The sequence below is a fragment of the Momordica charantia genome, assembly GCF_013281855.1.
Source record: "Momordica charantia cultivar OHB3-1 chromosome 4 unlocalized genomic scaffold, Mcharantia_2.0 BLBB01000004.1, whole genome shotgun sequence".
NCBI lineage: Eukaryota > Viridiplantae > Streptophyta > Magnoliopsida > Cucurbitales > Cucurbitaceae > Momordica > Momordica charantia.
The window spans coordinates 14108223-14135382 of record NW_028275162.1 but is presented as its reverse complement, the minus strand read 5'-3'; the positions used below and the strand labels follow the sequence as shown (position 1 = coordinate 14135382).

Genomic DNA, 27160 nt, shown 5'->3' with positions numbered 1-27160 from the left:
CTTGAAGTAATTCGGGCTAGGTTTTATCATTATAAGTCCAAATCCCAAATCCAAAACCATTATTTGTGACCACTTCCCATTTTACAAGAATCACTCATTTCAACATTCACTATTCTTTAAAACTTTAGAGTTTGGAAATTATTTAGAAGTCCTTGAGGATCGATACTTGGATACTCCATCCATTTTATATTACTCTGACAGGTGTGCGCTTGCATCTATATAATTGTTACCACGCTTAGTGCGTGCGTTCAGCATAACCACCAGTCATTAGTCCTTCTCGCACCGCCATTCACAAAGATGAAATTTCTCTTTCTAGGGGGAGCACAGCTTCTACTCCGTAGACAAGAGAATAAGGTGTAGCACCGGTCGGGGTGAGATAGGTGGTTCGGTACGCCCATAATGCTTCGTCGATCCTATCTTGCCAATCTCATTTCGACTTGGAGACTACTTTCTTAAATAAGTTGCATAACGTTTTATTAAACGCTTCTGCCAACCCGTTTGCTGCAGCGTTGTACATTGACGAATTATATTGCTTGAAGCCAGACTTTTCACACAATTGGTTTATCAATCCGTTTGAAAATTGTCTCCCATTATTTGTCACAATGCGATGCGGGATGCCATACTGGAAGATGAGATGAGTGCGAATAAAATCAGCTACATTTTCTTTCTTAGCTTCTTTTAGTGCAACAGCCTCGGCCCATCTTGAAAAATAATAAGTTCCTGCGAGAATTTAAGAATGTCCCGCTGATGATTTGGGAGTTATAGGGCCGTCAAGATCGAGTCCCCAAGCTTCAAAAGATCATGAAGCTATAGTTGGATGGAGCGGCTCCGGAGACTGATGTATGAAATTAGCGTGAAATTGACAAGCTTCACATCTCTTTGCATATTGCATCGAGTCTTGAACCATTGTAGGCCAATAGTAGCCCATTCTTTTGAGTTGAAAGTGGAGCTTTGGTTCGGATTGATGAGTCCCACACACACCTGAATGAGCTTCCTCTAATGCTTTTATTGATTCTTCATTTCCCAAACATCGAAGAAATAGACCTTCATATGAACAACGATAAAGAGTTTCTTTGTAATAGATGAAAGGAGCTGCTCTCTTTCGTACTTCAGTTCTATGTCGATTATCTGCAGGAAGTTTCCCATGTTGTAGATAGTCTATAATGGGTTGTCGCCAATCTTCTTCTTCGATCACAAAGACTGATATTGCATTCGTTTCTTCGCTCTCGCTTACAATTGGTGGTATGATCCATCTTTGACAAAGTGGGATATTCAAAACTTCATCCTCCAAAATTGTCAGAGCTGTGGCCAAATTTGCCAACGCGTTCTGCCCTTTTGTTTTCCGCTCTTGGAACGTGTTCCATAGTTACAGTTTCGAAATTTTCCAACAATTGTCTGGCGTAATTGAAGTAAGGTATCAAGTCTTCATGTTTTACCTCACACTCAAGTAGTAATTGATTGATTATCAATTTTGAGTCTCCATAGATTTGTGTATATGTCACACCAATTTCTAGGGCTATCTGCAAACCAATAATGAGTGCTTGATATTCAGCAACATTATTTGAACATAACTCGCTAAACGTGAAGCTGTATAGCAACATGTGTTTCTCGGGTGAGATAAAGACCACACCTGTCCCTGCGCCGTTCCTTCGAGCTACACCATCAAAATTCATTGTCCAGGACTCAGTGATTTCAATATAGAAACTCTCCTCGTCAGACAAGCTTTCAGATAATTTCCAATCTGACGGGATTGGATGGCTTGCTAGGAAATCTGCGACGGCTTGTCCCTTCACTGCCTTTTACGGAACATAGACAATGTCGTACTGTTGCAGTCAAATTGCCCATTTAGCTAATCGCCCTGAGATAATTGGTCTGGATAAGACATATTTGATTGGATCTGCTTTTACCACCAAGTGAACTGTGAAGGCTTGCATGTAATGCCTCAATTTGTCGATAGCGAAGAAAAGTGACAGACACATCTTCTCAATGGGTGAATAGTTTAGCTCAGCCCTGATTAGAGTTCTACTTAGATAGTAAATGGCGTACTCTTTCCCTTTCTCTCTTTCTTGCGCGAGTAATGCTCAAATTGATCTTTCTTGTGCAATAATATACAACACTAAAGGCCTTCCTGCTACAGGGGCACTCAAGACAGGTGGATTAAGCAAATACTTCTTTATGCTATCGAAAGCATTTTGACATGCTTGATCCCACACAAAGGTTACATCCTTTCTCATTAATCGTTGAAAGGGTTGACATCGACCAGTTAGATTTGAGATGAATCTTCTGATGTAAGCTAAACGTCCTTGGAGACTCCTCAATTCATGCAAGTTTCGAGGTTTCGGCATTTTTTGGATGGCATCAATTTTAGACTGGTCAATCTCAATTCCTTGATGCCTTACTACAAAACCAAGAAACTTTCCTGAGGTTACGCCGAAAGCACATTTGAGAGGATTCATTTTCAATTGATGTTTCCTTATACGCTCAAACACTATTCTCAAGTCTTGTAAATGATCTTTTCGTTTCTTGGACTTAACTACAAGATCATCGACATAGCACTCAACATGTTTATGGAGTATATCGTCAAAGATCTTTTGCATAGCGCGTTGGTAGGTCGCCCCAGCATTCTTTAATCTAAAAGGCATCACTTTGTAATAGTATATCCCTTTTGGAGTTCGGAATGCGGTCATTTCTTCATCTTCAAGAGCCATTCGAATCTGATTGTATCTTGATAACTTATCCATAAAAGACAAGGCTTCATGTCCCGTTGTAGCATCAACTATAATTTTGGTGATGGGTCATGGAAAATCATCTTTGGGGTATGCATTATTCAAGTCACGGAAGTCAACGCACACACGAAGTTGACCATTCTTCTTTTTAACTGGAACAATGTTGGCTATCCATGTTGGATACTTCACTTCACGGATGAAACCTGCCTCTATCAATTTGTTGACTTCAATCTTGATTTGAGGTATAAGTTCCAGCTGAAATCACCGTTGTGCCTGCTTTACTGGTCGGTATCACTGCTTAATAGCAAGGTGATGGATTGCAATCTTTGGGTCGAGTCCTAACATCTCTTTGTAAGACCAAGCGAATATGTCTCTGTATGAAGTCAGTAGACTCATGTATTCGTTTTCTTCATCGCAGCTAAGTGAAGAACTTATGAAAGTCGGACGCGATTCTTCTATTATGCTGAGGTTCACCTCCTTAAGTTCGTCAACAGTCGATTGACTGCCATCCTCTAGTGATGACAACGCTTCTTTGACATCTTCTTCTGACCTTTTATCATCTGACATTTCGTCAAAAGAGATGTGACAACAACTAACGTCACTTTCGCCATGTCCCTGGTCTTCCTCAATAGGATTAATTAAAATGATTAACTGTCACTTTACTTTCAACGAGCCCTCTATGTTTACGAGCACGGAAAGCTTCCTTTTCATTCTTGAAGGAACAGAGCTGTGAAGTCCATTATCATCCTTCATTTGACCAAGGTGGCTTGTTTCCAAGGACTTTGACTGGACTTTAGGTTGACCGCCTATTTTTCTGAGGCGATCGAATACAGATCTTGACTATTGATCTATCACCTTTGATGTTGACACACTTAATCTTTGAAAAGCCAAAATTTGTGTAGGAGTATGTCTCAACTGTTGGTTTTCTATTTTTGTTGACCCCGTGCTCAACCTTTGGTGCACTGAGACACGGACAGCCGAAACTTCCATGCTATTGAAGACCGAAATTCTTTGACTATTATCAACTTTCTTTTCCTTTGAGTCATTGATTTCTTCAATCGTGATATGATTGGTATTCTCAACTTTCTCTTTCCCCTTTTTAGCTATATACACTGGTTCTGATGGTTTATAACCAAGTCCAGCCTTTGATGTTGGTATGTTATAACCTTCTTTCAAAAACTTTTTCTGTGTTGCAGAAAGTTCCCACTTGTCATCGAAAATTCTTAAGCTTTTGAACTCAGTGTGAGTTGTGAAGTCATAGCCTGCTTTTTCTAGAATGCTTTAGGATCGAAGCAATCATTTGTTCGTCTCTCAGGAAGAATCTGTTTCATGTGAAGATCTTCGGGCTTCTTAATCTCTTGCTTTGATATTTAAGTAAGAGGCAAAGTGAAATTCCCCTTCAGCATTTCTACTTCACCGAACATTCTTGGAATACTCAATGAACGGTGATTCACCCTTTTTTCGTTGAGACAAAGGGATGTAGACCAAGATGGTAGAGCTCTGTGAGACTTCTTTCTTAAAAACTCCTGTTTTTGAAGAACTGGTAGATGCTTCATTTGGAAGGGCTTCAAAAGTATTAACTTTTCTTGTCAGTTCTTCTATCTTGTTTGTTGACTATCTTGAGCTAGAGTTGTCTATATTCTCAGTTAGAGAAATTTTTGTTAGCATTGTTTCTTCTACTTCATCATTCTTCGAATAGAACTTAGCGTCTGCGAAATGAGATTCCGCCTCCGAGAATGGATTAGTATCAGCCTCAACTTTTTAAACTCCATCTTGATAGAATTTGAAGCATTGATGCAACGTAGAAGTTATCACTCCATTCTCATGAATCCAAGGACGTCCTAACAACAATTTGTAAGTAGTCTTGGAGTCTATGATATGGAAGATGGTAATGGCCTTAAGGTCTGCAATGATCAACTCTAGTCGAATCATGTCAATCGCTTGTTGCCCACCTTGATTGAATCCTTGGATCACCAATCTACTTTTCGTGAGCTCTTCCATTGAAATGCCTAACTGCTTCATAGTTGACTTAGGTATTATGTTGACAGCCGAACCATCATCAATGAGAATTCGACTAACCTTCTGTTCACGGATGTAACCTGAAACGAATAAAGGTCTGTTATGGAGTTTAGACCCCAACATCAAATCTTCATCTGTAAAGGCAATGGACATACAACATGGAGCACATGTGCTCATTTCAGAGGCTAGAGGTTTAGAAGTGTCAGAGTTCTTTAGCACTTCAATGAGAGTATCTTTGGCCACTTGAGGGAGCGCTATCAAGTCATTCATGAGGCAAACTGGGAGATCTTCTTGTCCCACTACTTCTTCAGATTCGTTTAGTACGAAGTCATTATCTTCCACCGCATATGTAGCATGGCAAGTGGCAATTTCATGAACTTCTTTTTGCTTGTCATGGAGGAAGTTTTTCGGGAAGAATTCCTCTAGTATCACCTGTTGGCGAGGTTGGAGAAGATCCTCACTCTCTTCCACGACAGGCCTTGGTTTTATCACATTTTTCTTTACTTTCTTCTTTTGAGACTCTTTCTGAACAAAACATTGTTTCTGCTTCTTTCGGCGAGTCACTAGGGTCCATCTTCTTCTTCATCAACTGTTTGCTTAGTCTCACCTCGAGGAGCTCTTCCCACCACTTCGTGTTGCCACCAAACTGCTATAGGCTCTAAAGTCCCAAATTGGATTAAACTCACCTTTTGATTGTGAGCTGTATGATCGTCGGAGTTTATTGCAACATGGTTTGACTGAACTACTTCGTCGAGATCAAGCTCAATCTTTCTCTCTTGAGCTAATTTTGGAATTAACTCTTTCAAGACAAAGCATTTCTCCACTGGATGGCTAATGACGCGATGGTACTTGCAGTAGTTGGGATCACTCGTCTTTCCCATTTCCTTCGGGCGTTTGCATTCAGGAAGTTCAATTAGCCGTTTCTCCAGTAATTGCTTCAACATATCTGGAATATCATAATCGAGAAAAAGGTAGACCTTTTCTTGTCTCTCCCTTAGAGTTTGGCATCGTTTCTCGTTTCTAGCCATTTGTCTTTCATCTTTCTTATTGTTGAAGTTTCTTCCTTTTACATAGAACTTGAATGGTACCGTGTTGACGACCATGGACTCTTTCTTGGAACCCTTAGAACCTTTATCAGGGTTATTTACTTCTTTCTTTTCCTTCTTGAGGTTTGGGACTAAGTAGTCGTTGTTTCCTCTACTAGCTATGCTTAGTTCCATATCATGAACGCAAGTTGCTAGTTCTTCAAAGCTTTGGGGTTTTAAACCTTGGAGAATGTAGAGAAGCCCCAATGCATGCCCTGAGTGCACATTTCTACTGCAGACACTTCAATCAATCGGTCTTTGCAGTCGAGACTCAAAGCTCTCTACCTGTTAATGGATTCAGGCTCCAGATCTATCATGCTAACAGTTCGCCTTGTGCTGTAGAAGCGATTTAGGAACTCTCTTTCCAATTGCTCCAAGTTATTAATGGATTCAGGCTCCAGATCTGTGTACCAGTCAAAAGCGTTTCCCTTTAGTGTTAGAACGAATTGTTTGACTAGTAGATCTCCGCAAATGCCAGCATTTTCACACGTTTCGACGAAATGAGCAATGTGTTGCTTATGATTACCATCTTGTTCATTAGGGAAGCGATCTTATAGTCCCTTTCTTCAACCATCTCCGTTAGCATGTTGAGTTTCTTTTCCATATCCACCATTTTTCCTTCCATGGTGGATGCGTCAGCCATCATGACAGAGCACATGACGTTCGGATTAGATGTTCCTTTGTGATGGGTAGAGGAAGGAGGGAATTCACTCTCTGAACTGGAATTGAACACGGCCTCCATCATTTCTTTGGTGCAATTGCGAGTCATTGGACCCAAGTAAGAGTCGTTTGAGGCAGCAATCTTCAATGAAGTTTCCTTGAATGTCATCACTCCTTTTTTTTTTAGTAGAGAGAAAGAGATGAGAGGTAGAGACGTCCTACTGGGCGTGCCAATTTCCTTGACGAGAAATTCAATAGGAGAAAACTCGAATGAATGAACTTGTATTTGTATTGAATGAATGTTGTGTTACAATCTCTAATTGTGATCCTCTGATTTATTCTCTCAGATGTGAACTTTAATTCGAGGGCTTGTGAGCTTGTTCTCTAATCAATGAGTTTGTGCCTTCAACTTCTAGCATATTGAAGAATCTTTAGAGTCTTCGGCTGTGAAGCTTGATGCTCGGTGAAGTTTGTGGCTTGATGAAGTCTTCAGCTCGCTTGATGAAATCTGCAGCTTGATGAAGTACTTTAGTTCGTGAGTTATTCGGCTTGTGAAGTCTTCGGCTTGTAGCTTGTGAAGTTTTTCAGTCCGTTGCTGGACGAAGAGAAGATTCAGAATTCTTGAAGTCTCGTAGTCTTCAAGTCTTCCGCTTCAATTCTTCGAGTCTTCTTGGTTCTGGATGCTTCGTATTCTGAATGGTTGTAGATGACTCTAAACGCTCCGAATGCTTTGAATCTCCAATGCTTCTAGATTTTTTCTGAATCCCTCAAATGAGAGGTGACCCCCTCTATTTATAGAGCTTGGTGGGTCTTGTATGGGCCATGGGCTTTAATGGACCGTGGGTTTGGGCCCAATCTCTTTATGGGTTTTGATCCAATTAGTTGATTTCATCGAACGACCATAAGAGAGACACGTGGTATGATTAGATTCATCGATTTTAAAATTGATTTATGACACGTGTAATTTTATCGTTGGTCCTAAATGTAATTTTAATTTTGTGACGTGGCATTTAGTAATTAGCCGAAATTTCTAGTTCAATAGTGTTAAAATTGGTTTTACATTAGGGCTATTTTGATTTTCCATCATGAAAAGTTTATTTATGTTTAAGTTTAATTATGGTGTCTTTGTGGGTTTACTTTGGTGCCCTATTTGCTCTTTAATTGATTCTGTAATTTTTACTGTGGAATCCTTCATGCCTTTAATTCTGGTAGAGGAGGTTAATCGCTTGCATCAGTATCAACCGTGTTTTAATTTGTTGTTATACTACTGATTTCGGTGCCTACTCTCAGCAAAAGTAGAAATTGGTCCTATTTATCTTTGCTGCCTTTGGTTGAATGAATTCATCTGTTTGCCAAAGTATTTCGAAACATGAATTTGAAATTTGGTCTTCCGTATGTTGTAAAGGTGTCGATAGACCATTTTGGTGTGGGTATGATGGATCTTGCACTGATGTGTATATGCAATAGTTTCTGTGGAACTTATCTTTAATTTTGTCGAAGAGTCAATTTTCGTGTGGCTTTTGACTCAGGCCATTGCTTGCGCAAGAGTAATTCTGGCGGAAAAAAAAAATCTTGAATGAAGGCGTTGGTGTTTATTGAGGTCTTTGTATTTTTTTCTGTCAATATATTGATAATCAATATTTTTATTATGAATTTATATGTCATAACCTAGAATTTTTTTTATAATTCTGGTAATTATATTGAAACTGCATTTTTTTATATATATTATGCGTTTCATAATATACATTTTTAATTAAGAAATTCATAAATTCAAATTTTGGTGAATTTAATTTTATGGTTAATAAAATTATGTTAAACATATGATTGAATGGTTAAAATTCGATGTCGCCAAACTGACCTCTCTTGTGGAGATTATTCATGAATGTGTTTAATGTTTGAGTGTTTGTATATTTCTGCAAATATTAGTCGGCCTAAAGGAAGGTTGATATTAGCGTGAATTACAAACATTTTTGTGGTGATAAATGTGTGACAATTTTTTAGGTTTTTTGGGCATGTGAATAATAAATCGATCCAAATATAGATTTGTTATTTGTCCTGCATTTATTGTCAATATTTGATCATTATGTCAAGATTACCACTCACAATCAATATTACTGTCCAAAGACTTGATGTTGATATTGTATTAGGTATCCGGTGAAGGGATTAACCATTATTTGAATTTTATGATTATTATGACTCATTGTTAAATATTAACAATTACTGTTGTGAGCATTATTGTATATATTTCACTTTGTTTTCTTATTAGCTATTATTCCTACAATTTCTGCCATTCTCAACAATATTCCTATTCTTAATGGTTCCAACTTCAACGATTGGAAAGAAAATATGGTCGCAATTTAGGCGGCATAGATCTGGACCTTGCATTTATGATAGAGCAACCCTCTCCTCCTTCAGTTGAGAGTTCTCTTAATGATAGGAGTCTCTTTGGGAAGTGGGATCGCTCAAACCGGTTAAGTCTATTGATCATAAAATGAGGTTTTCCTAATGCATTTAGGGGTGCGTTATTCGAAGGAATAACAAATGCTAAAGATTTCCTGGCTGAAATAGAAAAATATTTTGCTAAAACCTATAAGGTTGAAACAAGCATGCTTTTGCAAAGCTTAATTTCAATCAAGTATAAGGGCAACGGAAATATTAGGGAGCACATTATGAAAATGTCTCATCTTGGATTAGAACTAAAGTCACTTAAAGTTGAGCTATCTAATGGGTCGCTCGTGCACTTAGTTTTGCTCTCTCTACCTACACAGTTTGACCAGGTTAAGGTCAAATATTATTGTCAAAACTGTGAATGGACTCTAAATGAGCTCATTTATAATAGCGTGGAGGAGGAAGAGAGATTACTACAGCTAAAGATAGACAATGCTCATTTGGCAAGCATCACCAAAGACAAAGAAAATAAAATTCTACAACTTTTAAAGGTCCAGTTTCTCAACTTTTATGGACATATAAAGAAGATTTGTACCAAGTTTCATACCTAGAGTGTGAAAAAAAAGGTACACCTCTTATTTGGTATGTTCTTTAGTAAATCCAACTTAAGTACCTTGAAACACGTCATGGTGAGATTTTGGTGCAATTACTCACATAAGTGTTTCTCTGCAGGATTGCCTAAGTTACCAAAAGCCAACTTATGCTAAAATAAACATCTTTGTTGGTGGTGGCAAGTCAGTAGCAATAGAGGCCATAGGAATTTCTGGATGTTCTTAGGTACCTATTTTATTTGAATTTTAAAGGCACCTTTTGTTGTACTATCTGTAACTGAACTTTGGTTTGTGTTTTCTATGTTCGTAAATACTGTTATTAATTATTTTGGTAACAGTTTTTTATTTAGTCTTTGAATTCAAATATTGTTGGCATGGTTTTCTTGATGCTTTTGCAACTAGAATAGACCAAAATAAAGTGTTCAGCAACCTAAATGATATAAGTTTTTATGATCCCACACTTCAGGCTTTTTTTAAGAACTGCACCACTTTTCAGATGTTGAGTTTGGGGGGAGAAATAAGGGTAAAAACATTGTCCTTTGTAAGAAGGAATTAGTTTCTATTCCTATGGTTGCTTTTTGCAGTGTGCAAGTTTCTGTATTTGTCACTGAAGATTAAGCATATCTGGATTTTAAACTAGACAATGTTGAACAATTCCCACTACAGATGAGGTAGTTGGTCCTCGTGAGCAAACTCAACAACCTCCAAAATTAATGTCCTTTGAGATGGTCCACTAGAGAATGATCAGAAATGTCTATTTTGGATAATTTCATTAGCTTTCTTAAGGAACAATGAGAATCATATATTATACTATATAAATGTCATCAAGTTATTATCTCGTTAGGTTTTGAGATAAAAATTGTTGATAATTGTGCGTATCACAAGTTCAGTGGGAGTAAGCATAAAGGAGACTAAAGTAATTTTTTGACATCCTTGTCACTAAGAAAACAAACTTAGCCTCAGGTAATGCCCAAAAACAATCTAGAAGTTGAGAAAATGGAAAAATTGTCCTTGTTCATTTGCAAGGAAACTAATGCAAGCTTAAGTATGTGTACATGTGTGGTATTGTGTACATGGTTGGGATGTTATGCAGATACTTAAGTAACCCTGATATAGATATTTTTGGTAAGCAGCCAAATGGGGTTATAAGGTATTGTAAAGAACAAAGATTATATGCTCACATATAAGCGATCAGATCAACTTGAGATCATTGGGTATTCCGACTTTTATTTGATGGATGCCAAAATTGTGGTAGATCCACCTTAAGATATATTAAATGGTATCCAATCACATAGAATCTAGCTACAAGTTTTTGTTACTTGGCTGTAAATTGTAGAGGATGTTGAAAGACCACTCGAATTTGCTGTGACAGTAAATAAGTTATATTCGATTAACATTAGGAATTAATAAATTCCTAATTGTCAAGGAAATAGTGTATAGTATACATAAATCTATAAAGTATATTGGGACAAGCTCCATAATAGGAGATCTCCTTATAAAAGCATTACCACCCCTAGGTCTTTCATCTTTCGTGAACATATGACTCATATGGGTGTTACTGGAAATGAGGAAATTATGTTTCAGTGGGAGTTTGTATTGCTCTATGATTTATTTGGACATATTTATTATGTATTTTGGATTCTGATTAGAAATATGGAAATTAAGTTCATTATACTTTGCCTCATTAGGTTAAAAATCTTGATCTCACTAAAGTAAGGAAGGACCAGTTGGAAATAGGCATGTATAGATCACATTTCATGTAATTTTCATGTTGTACATCCATGGTTTGATCTATGTCATTTAGTTATATTGGTATTTGTGACCAATGATGGGTTTAGTTGCGTTTCATTGCAACGAAAACATCTTTGATCCTGACTAATGTAACTAATGGACCAAATTGTTTAAGTTTACTCCTTTTTAAGATAGCAATTTTGGAGCGCATAAAGTCAAACACATTTGTTAGATTACATACGTGGCCCAGTGGGAGATTGTTGGAATTTTCAATAATATGGGGCCACACGTGTATAGATAAGTGATCTAATTATGTGTAAGTTCTGGTTTAACGGAGTAATTATAAAATGGCTATTGTTCTTAAAAAATATATAAAATGGCTATGGGCAAAATGTATAATGATAACCCCACAAATAGAGAGCTATTTGGGTATAATGTTGGTATAAATTAGCTAAAGATAACATCACTTGCACCCTTATTCACTGAGTTTGTGCTAAAAAGATCATAAACACTAGCTTTCTACATTTTAGTATTGTCAGTCTGCAACGAAACTAATTTTGGTGCATGTTGCTACAACTTTGACGATGTTGCAGCATCAAGATCCAGATTCAGAGAGCAGCAGAAAATGACAAGCTAACGGTGAAGGACTACACAACGGAATTACCACGGTAATTGGAGGTTTTACCCAAAAGTAAGAGCTGAGTCCCTCAAGGTCCGTGTTGTTGCCCTAGCATCTGAAAGGGGTATAAATACAACAAAGAGGAGAAGCCTCCAAGGACACACATCTCAAGAAACATTCCTCTTCACTCATTTTTGGAAGAAGTCCACCCTTACTCCAAGGAACCCTTTCGTAGAACCGCAGAGCAAGCAAGGAGTAGAAGAAGACTCTTCAATAGCAGTTTGGAGCTGATCTTCAGCTCTTTTTTCTTCATTTTCTCATCTTTGTATTATTTTCATTCTTACATTTTGCTTAACTCTCCTTATGGCTTTGCATAGCTAACGACTTGTGTAAGGGGGAGATGTTCTAGACTTGTTTTCCGGGCTGTAAACGTGTTGTTTGTTTTAATGGGAGTGTGCTTTTAGTTGAAGTTGTTTATCATTCTAGTTTCAATGTGCTTGATCACCATGTTGGAATACCTTCTTGTTAGCTTTTGGAAAATCGTAATAGGAAGCGAAATACTTCATCTCGAGCTAGAGTCTAGCTAAGTTTACCGTGTGGTGACTTACGGATAAGCATCAGCTAGCTTGGTCATAAAAAATTGTATATATATGCTATTGATGTTTGTCGATCAATGTTAGTAGTAGAAAATCTGGGGTATTTGGAAAATCATCTTGTCTGTTTGACCACTGCACTTACTTCATTAATGCTACAGCATCGTTAAGGTGGCCTAGAGGAGTCGACTCACTCTCCCCCTTGAGCCTTTATTTTACAAGATATTACTAAGTGATTGTAGATGTTTGGTACTTTTAACGAACTTATACCGTGTGTTTGCATTAAGATACTTATTTCAAAGTTTTCATCTCATCACTGTTTAGTATTGAGTGGAAGAAAACCCCATTGCTTGTAATAATACTTTCTTGAGTGAATATCGAGTGTTCAAGCATTTAGTCCCTGTGGATTCGAACTTTTATTACTTGCTGCGACGATTGTGTACACTTGCACATAGAAGAATTGGTAGCACAATTAGTGGACAACATATATAGATACCATGAAATAATTTCCAACTTGATGAGGGGGCAAATTGGAAATATCAAAACGTTGTAACCGACCAGTGGTTTTTGGTCGGTTACATAGGGGTTATGGTCCCCTAGTCAGATCAATCCTCACGTCAGTTTTCTCTTATCCCTTCAAGAGAACCTGTTTCCTCTTCTACGAATATACAGAGTAGAAACCAGAGGAAAATCATGATTCATCTAGACTTAGAAGATCAAACCCGTCAATCGACATTCAATTATGGATCAAGGTACGCTTCCGCTTATTTGGTATTAATTCTCTTTAATTGAAATGAGAACTCGATCTATGGATTTGAAGGATTTGAAGTCTTGGGTTTTAATTTTACCCAACAATAGGTCCATTAGGTCCCCTTGCTAATTCGTAAAGGGTAATTAAGAATATTAAGTCTTGGAAGGAATTTGAATTGTTCAAATTTAATTAAAGGGAATTTGAGTTAATTGTGTATGACACAATTTAATATAATGTATAATGATACATTATAAAACTATATATTATGAGAGAATAATGTGGATAGGATTCATATTAAAACTATAGGTTATGAGGGGAATGTATATTTGAATATGATTCGAATATTAATTGATTTAATTAAATTATGGTTATTTAATTAATTAATTAATTAAGATTTATTTATCATTAATTAAATAAAAAATATTTTTAATTTAATTAATTATTTAATTTATTTATTAAATTAAATATAAATAAATATTAATTAAATTTGTTAATTATGTGATTTAACATAATTAACAAACTTATCGCATGCTGGAAAGTGGTGAGGTGGAGAATGGAAGGTTATTCCCTCCCCCTCTCTCATCCCTCTTTCATTAAAACACACGAACGTTGTGTTGTTTGGGTTGGTTGTTCTCTCCATCTCACAATCAAGCAATTTCAACAATTCCCTGTATTTTTCCCTTTCCAAGAAGGAGGATCTCACATCCGGGTTCTAATTACTAAAGGATAGTGAGGTAGCTTCGTGGTGGTGATTCTTTTGTTCGTACGTTCGTGTTCGTTCGTTCGTGCCGAATCAAAATCCGTGCTCGAGGAAGAAGAATTCCCAACGGTCTTCAAATGTAAGTTATCTTCCTCCCGTAAGGCTTAACCTTCATCTAAGAATAGAATAGCTTCTATTTTTAAAACCGCTATTGTAATGTTTCTAAATTGAGTCGAATCACAAGTGATAACCACCTCCGCTGGGGATTTGATCCCTTCAAATTCAACAATTCATGTACAAATTAATCAGAAAATAAGCTTAACTTTATCCAAATTAAGGATATTGAGAATTCTAAACAGCTCAAGTGCCTACTTAGCTAAATGCTTCTCTTTTATTGCTAATTAACCAGGGACTCTTACGTTTGCACACCAAAATTGCCCAATTTATGCCATAAAACACTCTCTTATGGAGAGTCATCACACCCCCAAACTTAAAACTTTGCTTGTCCTCAAGCAAGATTAAATCTAGCATACCAGAAATATGAAAAGCATTTGCATCTATTGAACACACATCTTGCATAAAGTCCTACTTTCTGCTTTCACACATAATGTCAGCCACATACTCAAGCCTATGAACCTACTTTCGGTAAAAGCATCTACAAGAGAGCATCTAAATTCTTATTTCAGCTCTAGCAACGGCTTTTTCCTACAGCTCTAGCATCACCCTATTTTCCTATTAAAAAACATTAACTCACCTAAAGATAAACTTCTCAAACTCCCTTTCGCTCGCCTAAGGCACTACACTTTGATTTCCATCCTAGCATTTCAACTACGAGCTACTAGCTCTTCCTTGTCCTACAGCCCCTTTAAGAAATTTTCTTTTTTTTTTTCAGGGTGAATTACATGACTAGAAAGATTCATGGTACATTACAAGCTCAACCTTACAAAAAACAAAGCAAGCATGCACACCCTCAAACTTAGAATGTAGTATTGTCCCCAATGCGACTGAAAACAAGCTATAAGATGCTCCCGCCCCCAAACTTACAACTAAGAAAAAGGGAGTCACATAAAGGGCATTTTTCGCAAGTCAGATGTAGATGGAGTAAAAAGACATCAAAGAGGGTGTTAATTATAAGGATTGTTTCTATGATAATACTAAAGTATTGTCCGGCTTGGATAGGTGATCTATGAAAGCTTATCATCTTAAGTGTTCTATGTTTTTGAATTGTACTCACAGGGTGATGCGATGGCCTTCGTACTTGTACCTAAGCTAGAGCAGGAACAAAAACTTTCACTACCTGTAAGCGGATGCTCTAGAAAAAAGCTAAACTCAAGACGAAAGAGACACTTGTTGCATTATTACTTAAGAAGACAGGACAAGCACAATATGAACAGAACACTAGAGACAAAGACAATTAGATTTCTATCCATTAAACACTCAAAATATAATTGGGGGAGGGGTAGATATATCTAACTATAGAAATCTAAAGCTGAATGCATGGAAAATAAAACCGCAAAAATTAAAACAAATGAAAATAAACGACATAAAGTAAAAAACATAAAGAGACACTTGCTATTTGAGCGACCACTTACTCTGGTTGCTTCAGCTTTCCACTTGCTTTAGGCATGGATGCTCCAACAACACTTGTTCTAGATGCCTCAACTTTTTCTTCCTCTCTGTTTACTTCAATTACCTTAGATTATGTAATTTGTGTGTTACTACTAGTTGCCTCTTTTGACTGTTCAGAGTTGTTGAGTTGTCCTTTTTTTAATTGGCATGGTTATAGGTGTCTTATCTATCTCACTTTCTTCTTCTATTTGCAGCTCACTTCCTTCATCTTGATTTAATTCATTATGGATTCCTAAAGCATTTGGACGGGTAGGAGGCAATGCCTTTCCACCCCTCAAAGTAATAGCTTTACATTGCTCCTTACCGTCTCGCTTGGGTTGTTCAATGTCACTAGGAACCACTCCTCGCAGGCGACTCTTCAAATATGTAGTTTGTCCATATTTCTCAAGGATGCTACTTGGCTCTACAACAATGCAACTTGACTCTAAACAGTGGCATCATTTTTGCCATATAAGCCTTGTTCTTTGCTATATATGCTTTGAACATGTCCTCTAGGGTCATAGCCTCAGGTTGCTTTTGAACAGCTGCTTGATTCTGCCCTGAAAATCAAGGTGGATATTGTACCTTCTGTTGGTATGCTGGGGAATTACTGGTTCTTGTATTCTATCCCGACTGATTTCCGCCCCAATCGAGATTAGGGTGATTTCTCCAACTCAGATTGTAGGTGTTTTCATAAATATTTTTCGTGTTTGGCTGTGGATTACCCAAATAGAACACTGAAACTGGGTTGACCGAACAATCTTCAAAATGATGCTCTCCCTCGCAATATGGACATGAAACACTCTACACACTGGTCACTCTAGCTTTGGAAGCTTCAGCATCAGATTGAATTATGTTCTTCATCACAGTGCCTGCTAGCCATGAAATCTTTGAGTTCAGGTCTGCCACAACATCATCATCTATCAAGCCTTTGGATGTCTTTGTTGAAGCGGCTTGTGATTTTGACCTCTGATGCTTATTACGTGAGATTCTTTCCCAAATGTCAAAGGCTTCTGCATATGACTTAGATAACAATACTCCATTTGCTGAAGCATCAATCACCCACTGTGTAGCCTTATTCAAATCATTGTAATACATCTCTATCTGAATACATCGTGGGATGCCATGATGTGGACACCTCTATATTAACCCTTTAAACCTTTCCCATGACTCACTCAATGATTCTCCAGGGAGTTGCTGGTTTTTATTGATATTATTTTGAAGTTCCAGATACTTGGATGAAGAAAAATATTTCATCAGGAACTTCTCTGCTAAATCATTTCATTAAGTGATGGACTCAGCCGGTAATGAATATAGCCATGGTCTAGCACTATCCCTCAAGGAATAAGGGAATAGCTTAAGTCGCATTACTTTTCTGCTTGCTCCTTCCAACTTAAATAAGTCTGTTACTTGAATGAAATACCGTAGGTGGCGATGTAGATCTTCTTATGAAAGTCCATGAAATGGCCTTACGGTCTGGAGCATCTGGAATATAACTGGCTTCAGCTCAAACCTATCAGCTTTAATATTAGGATCAATAATTACTAGATTGAAGTCGTAGAATGTTAGGGCCACGTATGCTCTTATTTCTTGCTTCATATCAGCTGCTAACAAAACATCGTTCAGAGGAGGTGTTGGGGAAAATCTTCCAGCTCCATCTCCTGGTAATCTCTCTACTCTCAACTCGGGTTGAATTTGTGGATTCAATGGATTCATTTCAACTTCTTCTCTACACTGTATTATTTGCTTGGCCTTTCTCGTTCTAAAAGTTTGTTCAATTTCTTGATCAAATGCAAATTCCAAGGTAAGGAAATCAATCTTTTATTGCACAAATCAACAAGAGAGAAATTAAGAGAGCTCTTTAAGCTCCGTATTCTAAATTACTAAAATCAAATTAAAGAAGATTAGTCCCCGGCAACAGCGCCAAATACTTGTTAGCTTACCCACAACTTACGTGAAAATCGGTGCAAGTGTACACCAAAATAATCAGTTGTAGTATAAAACAAGGTCGTATCGACATGGACTAAGACTATACTTTGAAGCAGTAAAACAGAATACCCAAAAGAAAAATAACGATAACATGATTAAAGAATTATGAATCTTTTAACAGTAAATGATACAAATGGTAAATGAGCAAGAACAAAAATGTTCTGCAATTCTGTACTGGAGCATCCGAAACAGAGAACAAGCTGAAGCAAGTTATGGGGGAATCACTCTAATGCTCTCACTCACGACTAGCTATGCTCTAGTAAACTCAAAATGCTGAATACCCAAACAGACATGACTCTCTCTCAAGATACCTAAACATGCTTATTCCCAACTCCTATTGTAAAATAAGCAATCAAAGCATACAATTTATAAGAGGAGCTTCACCTTGTGGACACGGTAACACCTGGAAGCTATACGGACACGGTAAAAACTAGGGCAACAAGTTACTGCCCAGACATATTAGTTGGAGCATCCGGCAGGCTTCAACAGGCTCCAGCATAGAAACTCTCTCTTTCAGGCTCCAGCAGCACTTCAACAGTCTTCACGGCCCTCTGCTTAATCATCCTTAATTCTGCAATTCCTATCCAAATAATATGAAAATAAGCTCAACTTCATCTAAATTAAGGATATTGAGAATTCTAAACAGCTTAGGTGCCTACTTAGCTAAATGATTCTCTTTTATTGCTAATTAACCAGGGACCCTTAGGTTTACACACCAAAATTGCCCAATTTATGCCACAAAATGCTCTCTTATGAAGAGTTTTCATAGTTCTAAACGAATCACTTGGTGGGGAAGAGACGATTAATGAGTATTGTGAAAAACCTTAAATGGGCAGATGAAGATGGTAGTTGGAGTGGCATGTGGATTGCCAGCATCCACCGAATGTGAGGTAGGAAGAAGAAGGGGAGAAAGGAGGAGACGTTAGTTACTTTTAAATAGTAAAATACTTAAATAATTAATATTAGTATTTTAAAAGTTGTAGGAAAGTTAACAATATGGTTTACATCAACGTAAAAATTGTGTTTCTTACTCACGATTTCTTAGGTATTTTGAGGAAGCACCCACAGTTTTATATATATATATATATATATTAATTAAAATTACGTTTTTAAAATATTTGATTTTAAAACATTATTTTTATATTTTTTAATCATTATTTTATAACATTATTTAAAAAACTTTTCCCAAAGGATGGGGTTATGCAAAAAATAGGCCTATTTTAAAAAGAGTAAAAGATTATAGAACCAATTTTTTATTTTTAAAATTTCAAGACTTTTAGGGATGAAAAGACCTTATTGTCCTTCGGAAAAAAAAATCCTAACTCGGTGAAAGAATCTCCCCTCCTCACACATCTCAACATCCTGTGACTCTCTCTCATTGGCGTCTAAGCAAACAACAGAACTCGATGAAGACAACTGTTGAAGGAGAAATTTTGGCCAATGATTAAATGTCACGTCATTATTTTAAAATTATATTTAGTAATGATCACAAATTTTCACACGTCCTTTATTAATTTTAAATCGGTAAATAAAATTATGTCAATTGTCTTTCTTATGACCCCCATGACATCGACTAATTGGATCAACCAATAAAGAGATTGGGCTCAAACCCATTAAGCTCATAACTCATATAAGACCCACCATTTGTTTCATTTGTGTCATCAAATTGTTTTGGCTCCTAGATCTTCATATTCCCTTTTTTTTTATCGTTCATCACTTTGAGACAACCAAAAGCAAATGTTGAAGATTGAGTTTCTTTTACATGGATACGTGTAACCTTCAAAAGACCGAAGGTCAAATAGAAGTCAGACATCGATTTTCTTCTATCGTCGCGGCCATAATAATCCTTTAAAAGATTAAAAGCCAAGTAAATGAAGGCTTGATGCAATCGAAAATAGAATATTTTTATTTGATTTCTCTTGAATTGTCGACTTTTTCCACATTTATGTAATGTGTATTTGCAAATTCTTCCACTTTTTGATCATGAAATGATTTTGAGTGTATTTAACTGCATGTATCTGTTGGGATTTGCTTGAGCTAATTCATCAAGTTCTAGCTCAATTCTTCCTTCTTGAGCTAACTATAGAATTTGTTCCTTTAAGACGAAACATTTCTTGATTGGATGGTTAACAACTCTATGGTATTTGCAGCATTTAGGATCATTTACTTTTCTCATCTCCTTTAGTTGTCGCCATTCATGGAGTTCGATCAGTTGCTTTTTTTAGTTGTTCTAACATATCAGAGATGTTAGAATCAGAAAAATGATCAACTTTTTCTTGTCTTTCCTTTAGACTTAAATGACGTCTTTCATTTTCTCGTCATTTTTTTTACTTTTTTTTCTTTTCTTTTTAGAAACGACTTGAGATAGGTTTTGTTGATAACCATTGATTCTTAAGAAATCATCTCGGCGCTCTTGCTTACTTTCTTCATGTCGGGGACTAAATTGTCTTTATCTCCTTGACTAGCAATACTTAGCTCTATGTCGTGGGAGCAAGTTGCTAATTCTTCAAATATGCGAGGTCTTACACCTTAAAGGATGTAGAGAATTCCTCAATGCATGCCTTGAATGCACATCTCAACAGTAGATAGTTTAGTGAGTCGATCTTTACGATCGAGACTCAAGGCTCTTCATCAATTTATGTGTCAATAACGAGTTCGCCTTTTTGTTGTTTGGTATTGGTACGCTTGAACATGCTAACAATTCGCCTCGTGCTGTAGAAGCGATTTAGAATTTCTCTTTTTAATTGTTCTCAATTGTCGATGGATTCAGATCCAGGTCTGTGTACAAGTCAAAAGCGTGGCTCTTTAGTGTTCCAACGAATTGTTTGACCAGTAGATCTTCTCAAGTGCCAGTGTTTTTGCATGTCTCAATGAAATGAGCAATGCATTGGTTAGGATTACCCTTTCCGTCAAGTTATCAATCCTTTTGGTGTATGGCTTGGAATACATAAGGGAGCTTTGTGAACGTCCACCATACTAAGCTCTCATCGAATTTGTGATCATATCCTAGAGTTGTTGGACAAATATCAAAGCAATGGAAATAGAGTGTTCCTGTTGTTCTTCTTGCTGATGCTCTTTCTTTTGTCGCTGACTTTCGTAGCGAGATTTTGGCTTGACTCAATAACATCCTGAATTTGGATCTTGTTTATAAGGGAAGTGATCTTATACTCCCTCTATTTGACTATCTTTGTCAGTGTGTTGAGTTTCTTCTCCATATCAGCCATTTTTCTTCCATAGTGAATGCATCAGTCATCACAACAAAGTACATGACATTCGAATGTGAAGATGTCCCCTTGAGATGGGCGGAGGAAGGAGCAAATTCACTATCTAAACTAGCATTGAACAGGGTTTCCATCATTTCCTTGATGCGATTATGAGAAATTGGACCCAAGCAGGAGTCACTCGAACCAGCAATCTTTGATGAAGCTTCCTTGAATTTTATCACTTCTTAGTTGATAGATAGAGATCAGAGGTAGAGATGTCCTATTGGACGTGCCAATTTGTTTGTGAGGAATTTTGGTGAAGAGACTCTCAAATTTAATGAACTGAATTTGTATTTATATATGTAATGTACAATAGGTTTTGTGATTTCTTCTTCCTCTAAAGAAGGGATTAATCGTAGGGAAAATGGAATTTCCATAATGATTGCAAACCCTTCTGATAGCATTTAGAATACAAATTTTTGTTGTACCCAAAAATGGATTTTTGTTATAATTAGTGGAAAAATACATTCGAGTAATTAAATGTTTTACTATTAGTAAACTGGATTTTTTGTCATAACCAGAATTTTCCAACAAAATGGATCCATTTAAGAAATGATCATGCAAAAATGCGTAAATATTGTGACGTTCGAGTAGAGAGGAGGGGTACATGAATGAACCGATACAATATCCGAATGAGAGTGATCCTGAAATTATGGAAGAATGGTCAAGAAAGGCTTAAAAAAATTGATAGTCACTACCTTACCTATACTAACAAGGTGCATCTTCCTTTTCGGTAACTCAATCGTAAGAATTCTAAACTTAAGCCTACTTGACTTGGAGCAATCTTCGGTTGGGTGACCTCCTAGTTGCTTTACTAGGAAGCATGTGAGTGAGGATAAAGTATGTTGGAAGGACTCGTGTTGGTTTGTAGGGATAGTCTACGCTCTTCTAAGTAGCTCAAAACTAGACGGTGGCACGGCCAGGTCGCGGGGGACGCAGGGGAATGCTGGGGCGATCAGGGCCAAATCTGAATTCCGAATCCTGGTCTGAATCCTGGGCCTGGGGCATTGTAGAATGATATCAGAGTGGAACCTCTTCTAGTACGATGTGGTTCGGGAACGAACCAAGGCTGAAGCTGGTGGGCATGTGACGCTCGAGTAGAGAGGAGGGGTACATGAATGAACCGATATCACATCCGAATGAGAGTGATCCTGAGATAATGGAAGAATGGTCAAGAAATGCTTAAAAGAATTGATAGTCACTACCCTACTACTAACAAGGTGCACCTTCCTTTTTGGTAACTCGATCGTAATAACTCTAAAGTTAAGGGTGCTTGACTTGGAGCAATCTTAAGCTGGGTAGTTGCTTTATTTGGAAGCATGTGAGTGAGGATAAAGTATGCTGGAAGGACTCGTATTTGTCTGTAGGGATAGTCTACGCTCTTCTAAGTAGCTCAGAACTAGACGGTGGCATGGCCAAGTCGCAGGGGACGCAAGGGAATGCCGGGGCGATTAGGGCCAAATTCGGATTCTGAATCCTACTCCGAATCTTGGGTATGTGATGCAAATCCAACCACGGATCCATTGACTGTACCCGGGGGACCAATTACAAGAAGCAAAGCAAAGAAGATTCAAGAGGTTTTCATAATACATCTTCAAAGGCTAGCTAATGCACACGAGGAGACAAAGATTTCTGAGGCAAAAATTCTTTACAATGTTAATTCAATGAGTCAAGAAGAGAATGGAGCAAAGATGGCACGGGAAAAGTTGTCTATTTTGAGAGATGGCACGGAGGACAAAAAAAGTGTGCAGATTGGTGAACAGGTGCCTTTGCAGATTGCACCTCTTGGGAGTTTGTGATGTCAAAGCTTGTCAAATCTCATCCAAACGTAAAGCGCCTCCTACATGTGATTTCCAAGACAATTTAAAGCAATTTTACGTTTTTGGATTCACATTTAGTTGTCTAGTTTGATGTGCAATCATGTTTTAATTTGCATGTCTTATTTTCTACAATTTGCATTAAATAGGATTTGAAAGACTTTTGGTGTTCCTCATGTTGAACGACCCTTTGGCCTATTTAAAGGCTTGTAATCACCTTGTTTTGGGAGATTCAAAACATATTAAAATTCAAGAACTTTTGTTCCTTAACACTTTTGGTGTTGCTTCTTTCAAATCTTGCTTTAGGTTTGATGTTAAACCGATTCATTGGATTAGTCTCGATCAAGCTAATTCTGGAGTGAGTCGTCTTAGGATCTAGGAGTGACCATCGTAGATTCTAAGTCCGATCTAAGAGTGATTCATCTTCTAACCTTACTCTTGGTTGGAATCATTCGGTAAGTTAGTCGTTTTTGTGAATGTTTGCAAGGATCCTAGAAGGACCTCTAGCTTTGTAAACCCGAGCAACCTTGGCGCTTATCATTTGGTATCAGAGCATTGGTCGACATCTTTTGGCCGGTTCTAGAGGTGAAATATCTTTACTTTATTTAATTTTATTTTTCTGTTATTTTCCTTTTTCGAAAGTAGTTTCTTACAAAGTGTAACAAGACATAACTTGTCTTGAAATTCTTGTATTTTGCTCTCGGATCATTAGCAAAGAAAAAAAAATTAGAAGCAAAAGAAAAAAAAAAGGAAAAAAAAAACAGAAGCAAAAGAAAGAAAAAACAGTAGCAAAAAGAAACAAAAACAGTAGCAAAAAGAAAGAAAACCGTAGAAAAAAAAGCATTCGAAGATCCGAGGCACACGAAAGGTTCTTTTCATTATGTTGTGTTTTGTTTAAATTATCAAGTTGTTTATCCTAAGATTGAGTTTCTGTAGTCTTAGTTTGTGAGAGTTGATCATTGAATTAGTTATATCAAGCTTTAAGCAAGATTGCACCAAAATTTAAGCCAACCCTTACATCTTTGACCTAGTACCAAAAGCCTACCCTTGAGTGATAAACACGAGTGTCCTTGAGTGAAATCTTGGTGAGAAGAGTGGTAAGGTCCTTATTATCATTATTATTGTTTCTAACAAAATGGCACAGGATGGAGTACCACAAGTACCGCAAGATCCTAACATGGTGATTCTTCAAGCAATTCAAGGAATGATGGAAATGATGATGGAAGATAGACAAGAAAGGAGAGCGCAACAACAAAGAGAAGAACGAGCCTTACAAGAAGATGATGCGTTTGACCTTGCTGAACAAGAAAGACAAGTTGGAGGAAGAAGAAATGGGAGAGGAAGATGACGAAATAACTTTGCCAACGTCATGCAACCTAGAAGATTGGAAAGATTAAATGAAAATAGGGATGGCGGAGTTAAACTCAAGATTCCACCCTTTAGTGGAACGGCGGACCCCGATGCTTACTTGCAATGGGAAAGGAAGATAGAACATGTGTTTGATTGCTATACATATAGTGAGAATACGAAGATGAGACTCGCCATTGCTGAATTCACCAATCATGCCGGTGAATGGTATCAAAATCTCAAATTAGAAAGAAGAAGGAAGGAGGAGGATCCATTAGACACTTGGGAAGAACTCAAAGAAGCCATGAGAAGGAGGTACGTTCCAAAACACTATGAAAGAGATTTGAAAACTAAACTGCAAGCTTTGAGGCAGGGAACGAAAAGTGTTGCTGAGTATTATCAAGAGATGGAGACCTTAATGCTAAAAACCCAAATCCGAGAAGAAGAGGAAGACACCATGTCTAGATTCCTTGGAGGTTTGAATCGAGAAATTGCTCATGCTGTTGATAGAAATCCACCGCCTTACCTAGAAGATATGTACCATTATGCTGTCAAAATTGAAGATCAATTGAAGGAAGAAAAGGAGTATTCAAAAAGGTACACATCTAAAGCTAATACATATTCCAATTCTAATGCTTGGAACAAGGCTGGTTTTGTGAATAGGAATGAATCATTGCAACCAAAAGGAAAGTTCGTAGCTGCCAAAAGAATGGAGGGAGAAAGTTCCAGTACTAAAAAGAATGAAGCTCCAAAGGAGGTAAGGGAAAAGACTAGTTCTATTCAATGTTGGAAGTGCAAAGGGTTTGGACACATGAGTAAAGATTGTGTCAATAAAAGAGTTATGGTGATAAGAAATGGTGTAGTTGACTCGGATGATGATTGTGAGGAACATGATGAAGAATTTGAAGAACGTGATGAAGAGTATATTGAAGAAGGTAACTTCATATCCTTGATAACAAGAAGGGTACTTAGTGTACAAATCAAGGAAGAGAAAGTTGAAGATCAAAGGGAAAACTTGTTTCACACAAGATGCTTAATTGAAGGAAATCCGTGTAGCTTGGTGATTGATAGTGGAAGTTGCACAAATGTGGTAAGTAGTTTTCTTGTTAAGAGACTTCAACTTGCTACACGTCCACATCCAAAACCATACAAACTTCAATGGTTGACAAACAAAGGAGAACTAAAGGTAAACTCCCAAGCTCTTATTCCTTTTACATTGGGAAGATACAAAGATGAAGTCCTTTGTGATGTTGTCCCTATGAATGCGGGGGATATACTATTGGGCCGACCATGGCAATATGATAGAGAGGTCACATATGATGGGCTGTTGAACAAGTATAGTTTTACTTTGAAAGGAAAGAAATTTACTTTACTTCCGTTGTCTCCATTTGAAGTACATTGTGACCACTTGAAATTAGAGAAGAAAGGAAAAGAATTTGAAGAAAAAGAGAGGAGAGAAGAGAGCAAAAGTGAGACTAGTGAAAAAAAAGAGAAGAGTGAAAGGCAAAATGAGAGTAAAAATCAAGAAGAAAAAAAAGATGAGTTGAAAAGAAAGAATGTGAGTTTGATTGTAAGAAAGAGTGAATTGAGAAATGTGTTGTTAACCCAAGAGCCACATTTTGTGCTTATGTGCAAAGGTATGTGTTTAGCAATTGAAACAAAATCTCATGATGTTTTGCCAAGTGCATTTAAGTCTCTTTTGCAGGAATTTAATGACATGTTTCCCCATGAAGATGCACCTACGGGTTTACCTCCTCTTAGAAGGATTGAACATCAAATTGACTTTATACCAGGTGCAACTCTCCCAAACATGGCTGCCTATAGGACCAATCCCACCGAAACCAAGGAGATTCAAAGGCAAGTGGAAGAACTCATGGAGAAAGGTTATGTTAGAGAAAGTATGAGTCCTTGCTCGGTTCCGGTAATTTTGGTACCCAAGAAAGATGGCACATGGAGGATGTGTGTTGATTGTCGAGCCATCAACAAAATCACGGTAAAGTATCGACATCCTATTCCTAGATTGGATGACATGTTAGATGAATTACATGGTGCTAATCTGTTTTCAAAAATAGATCTTAAAAGTGGTTACCATCAAATTCGAATGCATGTGGGAGATGAGTGGAAAACAGCTTTCAAAACAAAGTTTGGGTTGTATGAATGGATTGTTATGCCATTTGGCCTTACTAATGCACCAAGTACTTTTATGAGGCTAATGAATCATGTTTTGAGAGAATACATTGGAAAATTTGTTGTTGTATACTTTGATGATATTCTTGTTTACTCAAAAAGCTTCAATGATCATATTTTGCATGTCAAAACAATTTTACTAAAACTTAGAGAAGAAAAGCTTTATGCCAACTTCAAAAAGTGTAGTTTTTGTCAAGACCAAGTCAACTTCTTAGGGTTCATTGTTGGAAAGGATGGGGTGAAAGTTGATGAGGAAAAGGTAAAGGCTATTCGAGAGTGGCCAACACCCACCAATGCAACCGAGGTAAGGTCTTTTCATGGGTTGGCTAGTTTTTATAGGAGGTTTATTAAAGATTTCAGTAGCATAGCCTCACCATTAAATGAACTTGTTAAGAAGCATGCTAAATTTGAGTGGAAAGAAAAGCAAGAAAATGCATTCAATGAATTGAAAGATAAATTGAGCCATGCACCTTGTCTTGTTTTGCCCGACTTTGACAAATCTTTTGAGATTGAATGTGATGCAAGTGGGATAGGTATAGGAGCTGTTTTGATGCAAGAAAAAAGGCCGATCATGTTCTTTAGTGAGAAGCTAAATGGAGCACAGCTTAACTACCCAACTTATGACAAGGAACTCCATGCACTTGTGAGGGCTTTACAAGTTTGGCAACACTACTTATGGCCAAAAGAGTTTGTTATCCATACCGATCATGAAAGTTTGAAGCACCTCAAAAGCCAAACAAAGTTAAATCGGAGGCATGCTAAATGGGTGGAGTTCATCGAGACATTTCCTTATGTCATTCATTACAAAAAAGGTAAGGACAATGTAGTGGCCGATGCATTATCAAGGAGGTATGCTCTATTTTCTTCACTTAGTGCAAAAATTCTTGGTTTTAAGCATATGATTGAGTTGTACAAAGTTGAGAAATCGGAATTTTATGATGTGTATGAGCAATGTTTGGAAGGGAAAAATATACATGATTATCTTGTGTTTGACGGTATGCTTTTTAGGAAAGGTAAGCTTTGTATTCCTAAGTGTTCCATTCGGGAGTTGCTTGTAAAGGAGGCT

At 37.3% G+C, this 27160-nt stretch overlaps 1 protein-coding gene, 1 non-coding gene and 1 pseudogene across 2 annotated transcripts; 2 read left to right on the top strand and 1 right to left on the bottom strand.

Annotated features, from left to right (window-relative positions):
* Nucleotides 1-1280: 1280 nt before the first annotated feature.
* On the bottom strand, nt 1281-5965 carry LOC148211884 (uncharacterized; annotated as a pseudogene).
* A 10646-nt stretch (nt 5966-16611) lies between these two features.
* Nucleotides 16612-16718, top strand: LOC148211883 (small nucleolar RNA R71). Its single transcript, XR_015790579.1, has one exon. It is a non-coding gene; the product is annotated as a small nucleolar RNA R71 (small nucleolar RNA).
* Nucleotides 16719-23929: 7211 nt separating this feature from the next.
* Nucleotides 23930-26633, top strand: LOC148211882 (uncharacterized). The gene is made up of 3 exons (XM_088122943.1): nt 23930-24222; nt 24418-26398; nt 26628-26633. Exons 1-3 carry the CDS (start codon nt 23930-23932, stop codon nt 26631-26633), a joined length of 2280 nt encoding a protein of 759 aa, XP_087979069.1.
* Nucleotides 26634-27160: the final 527 nt, after the last annotated feature.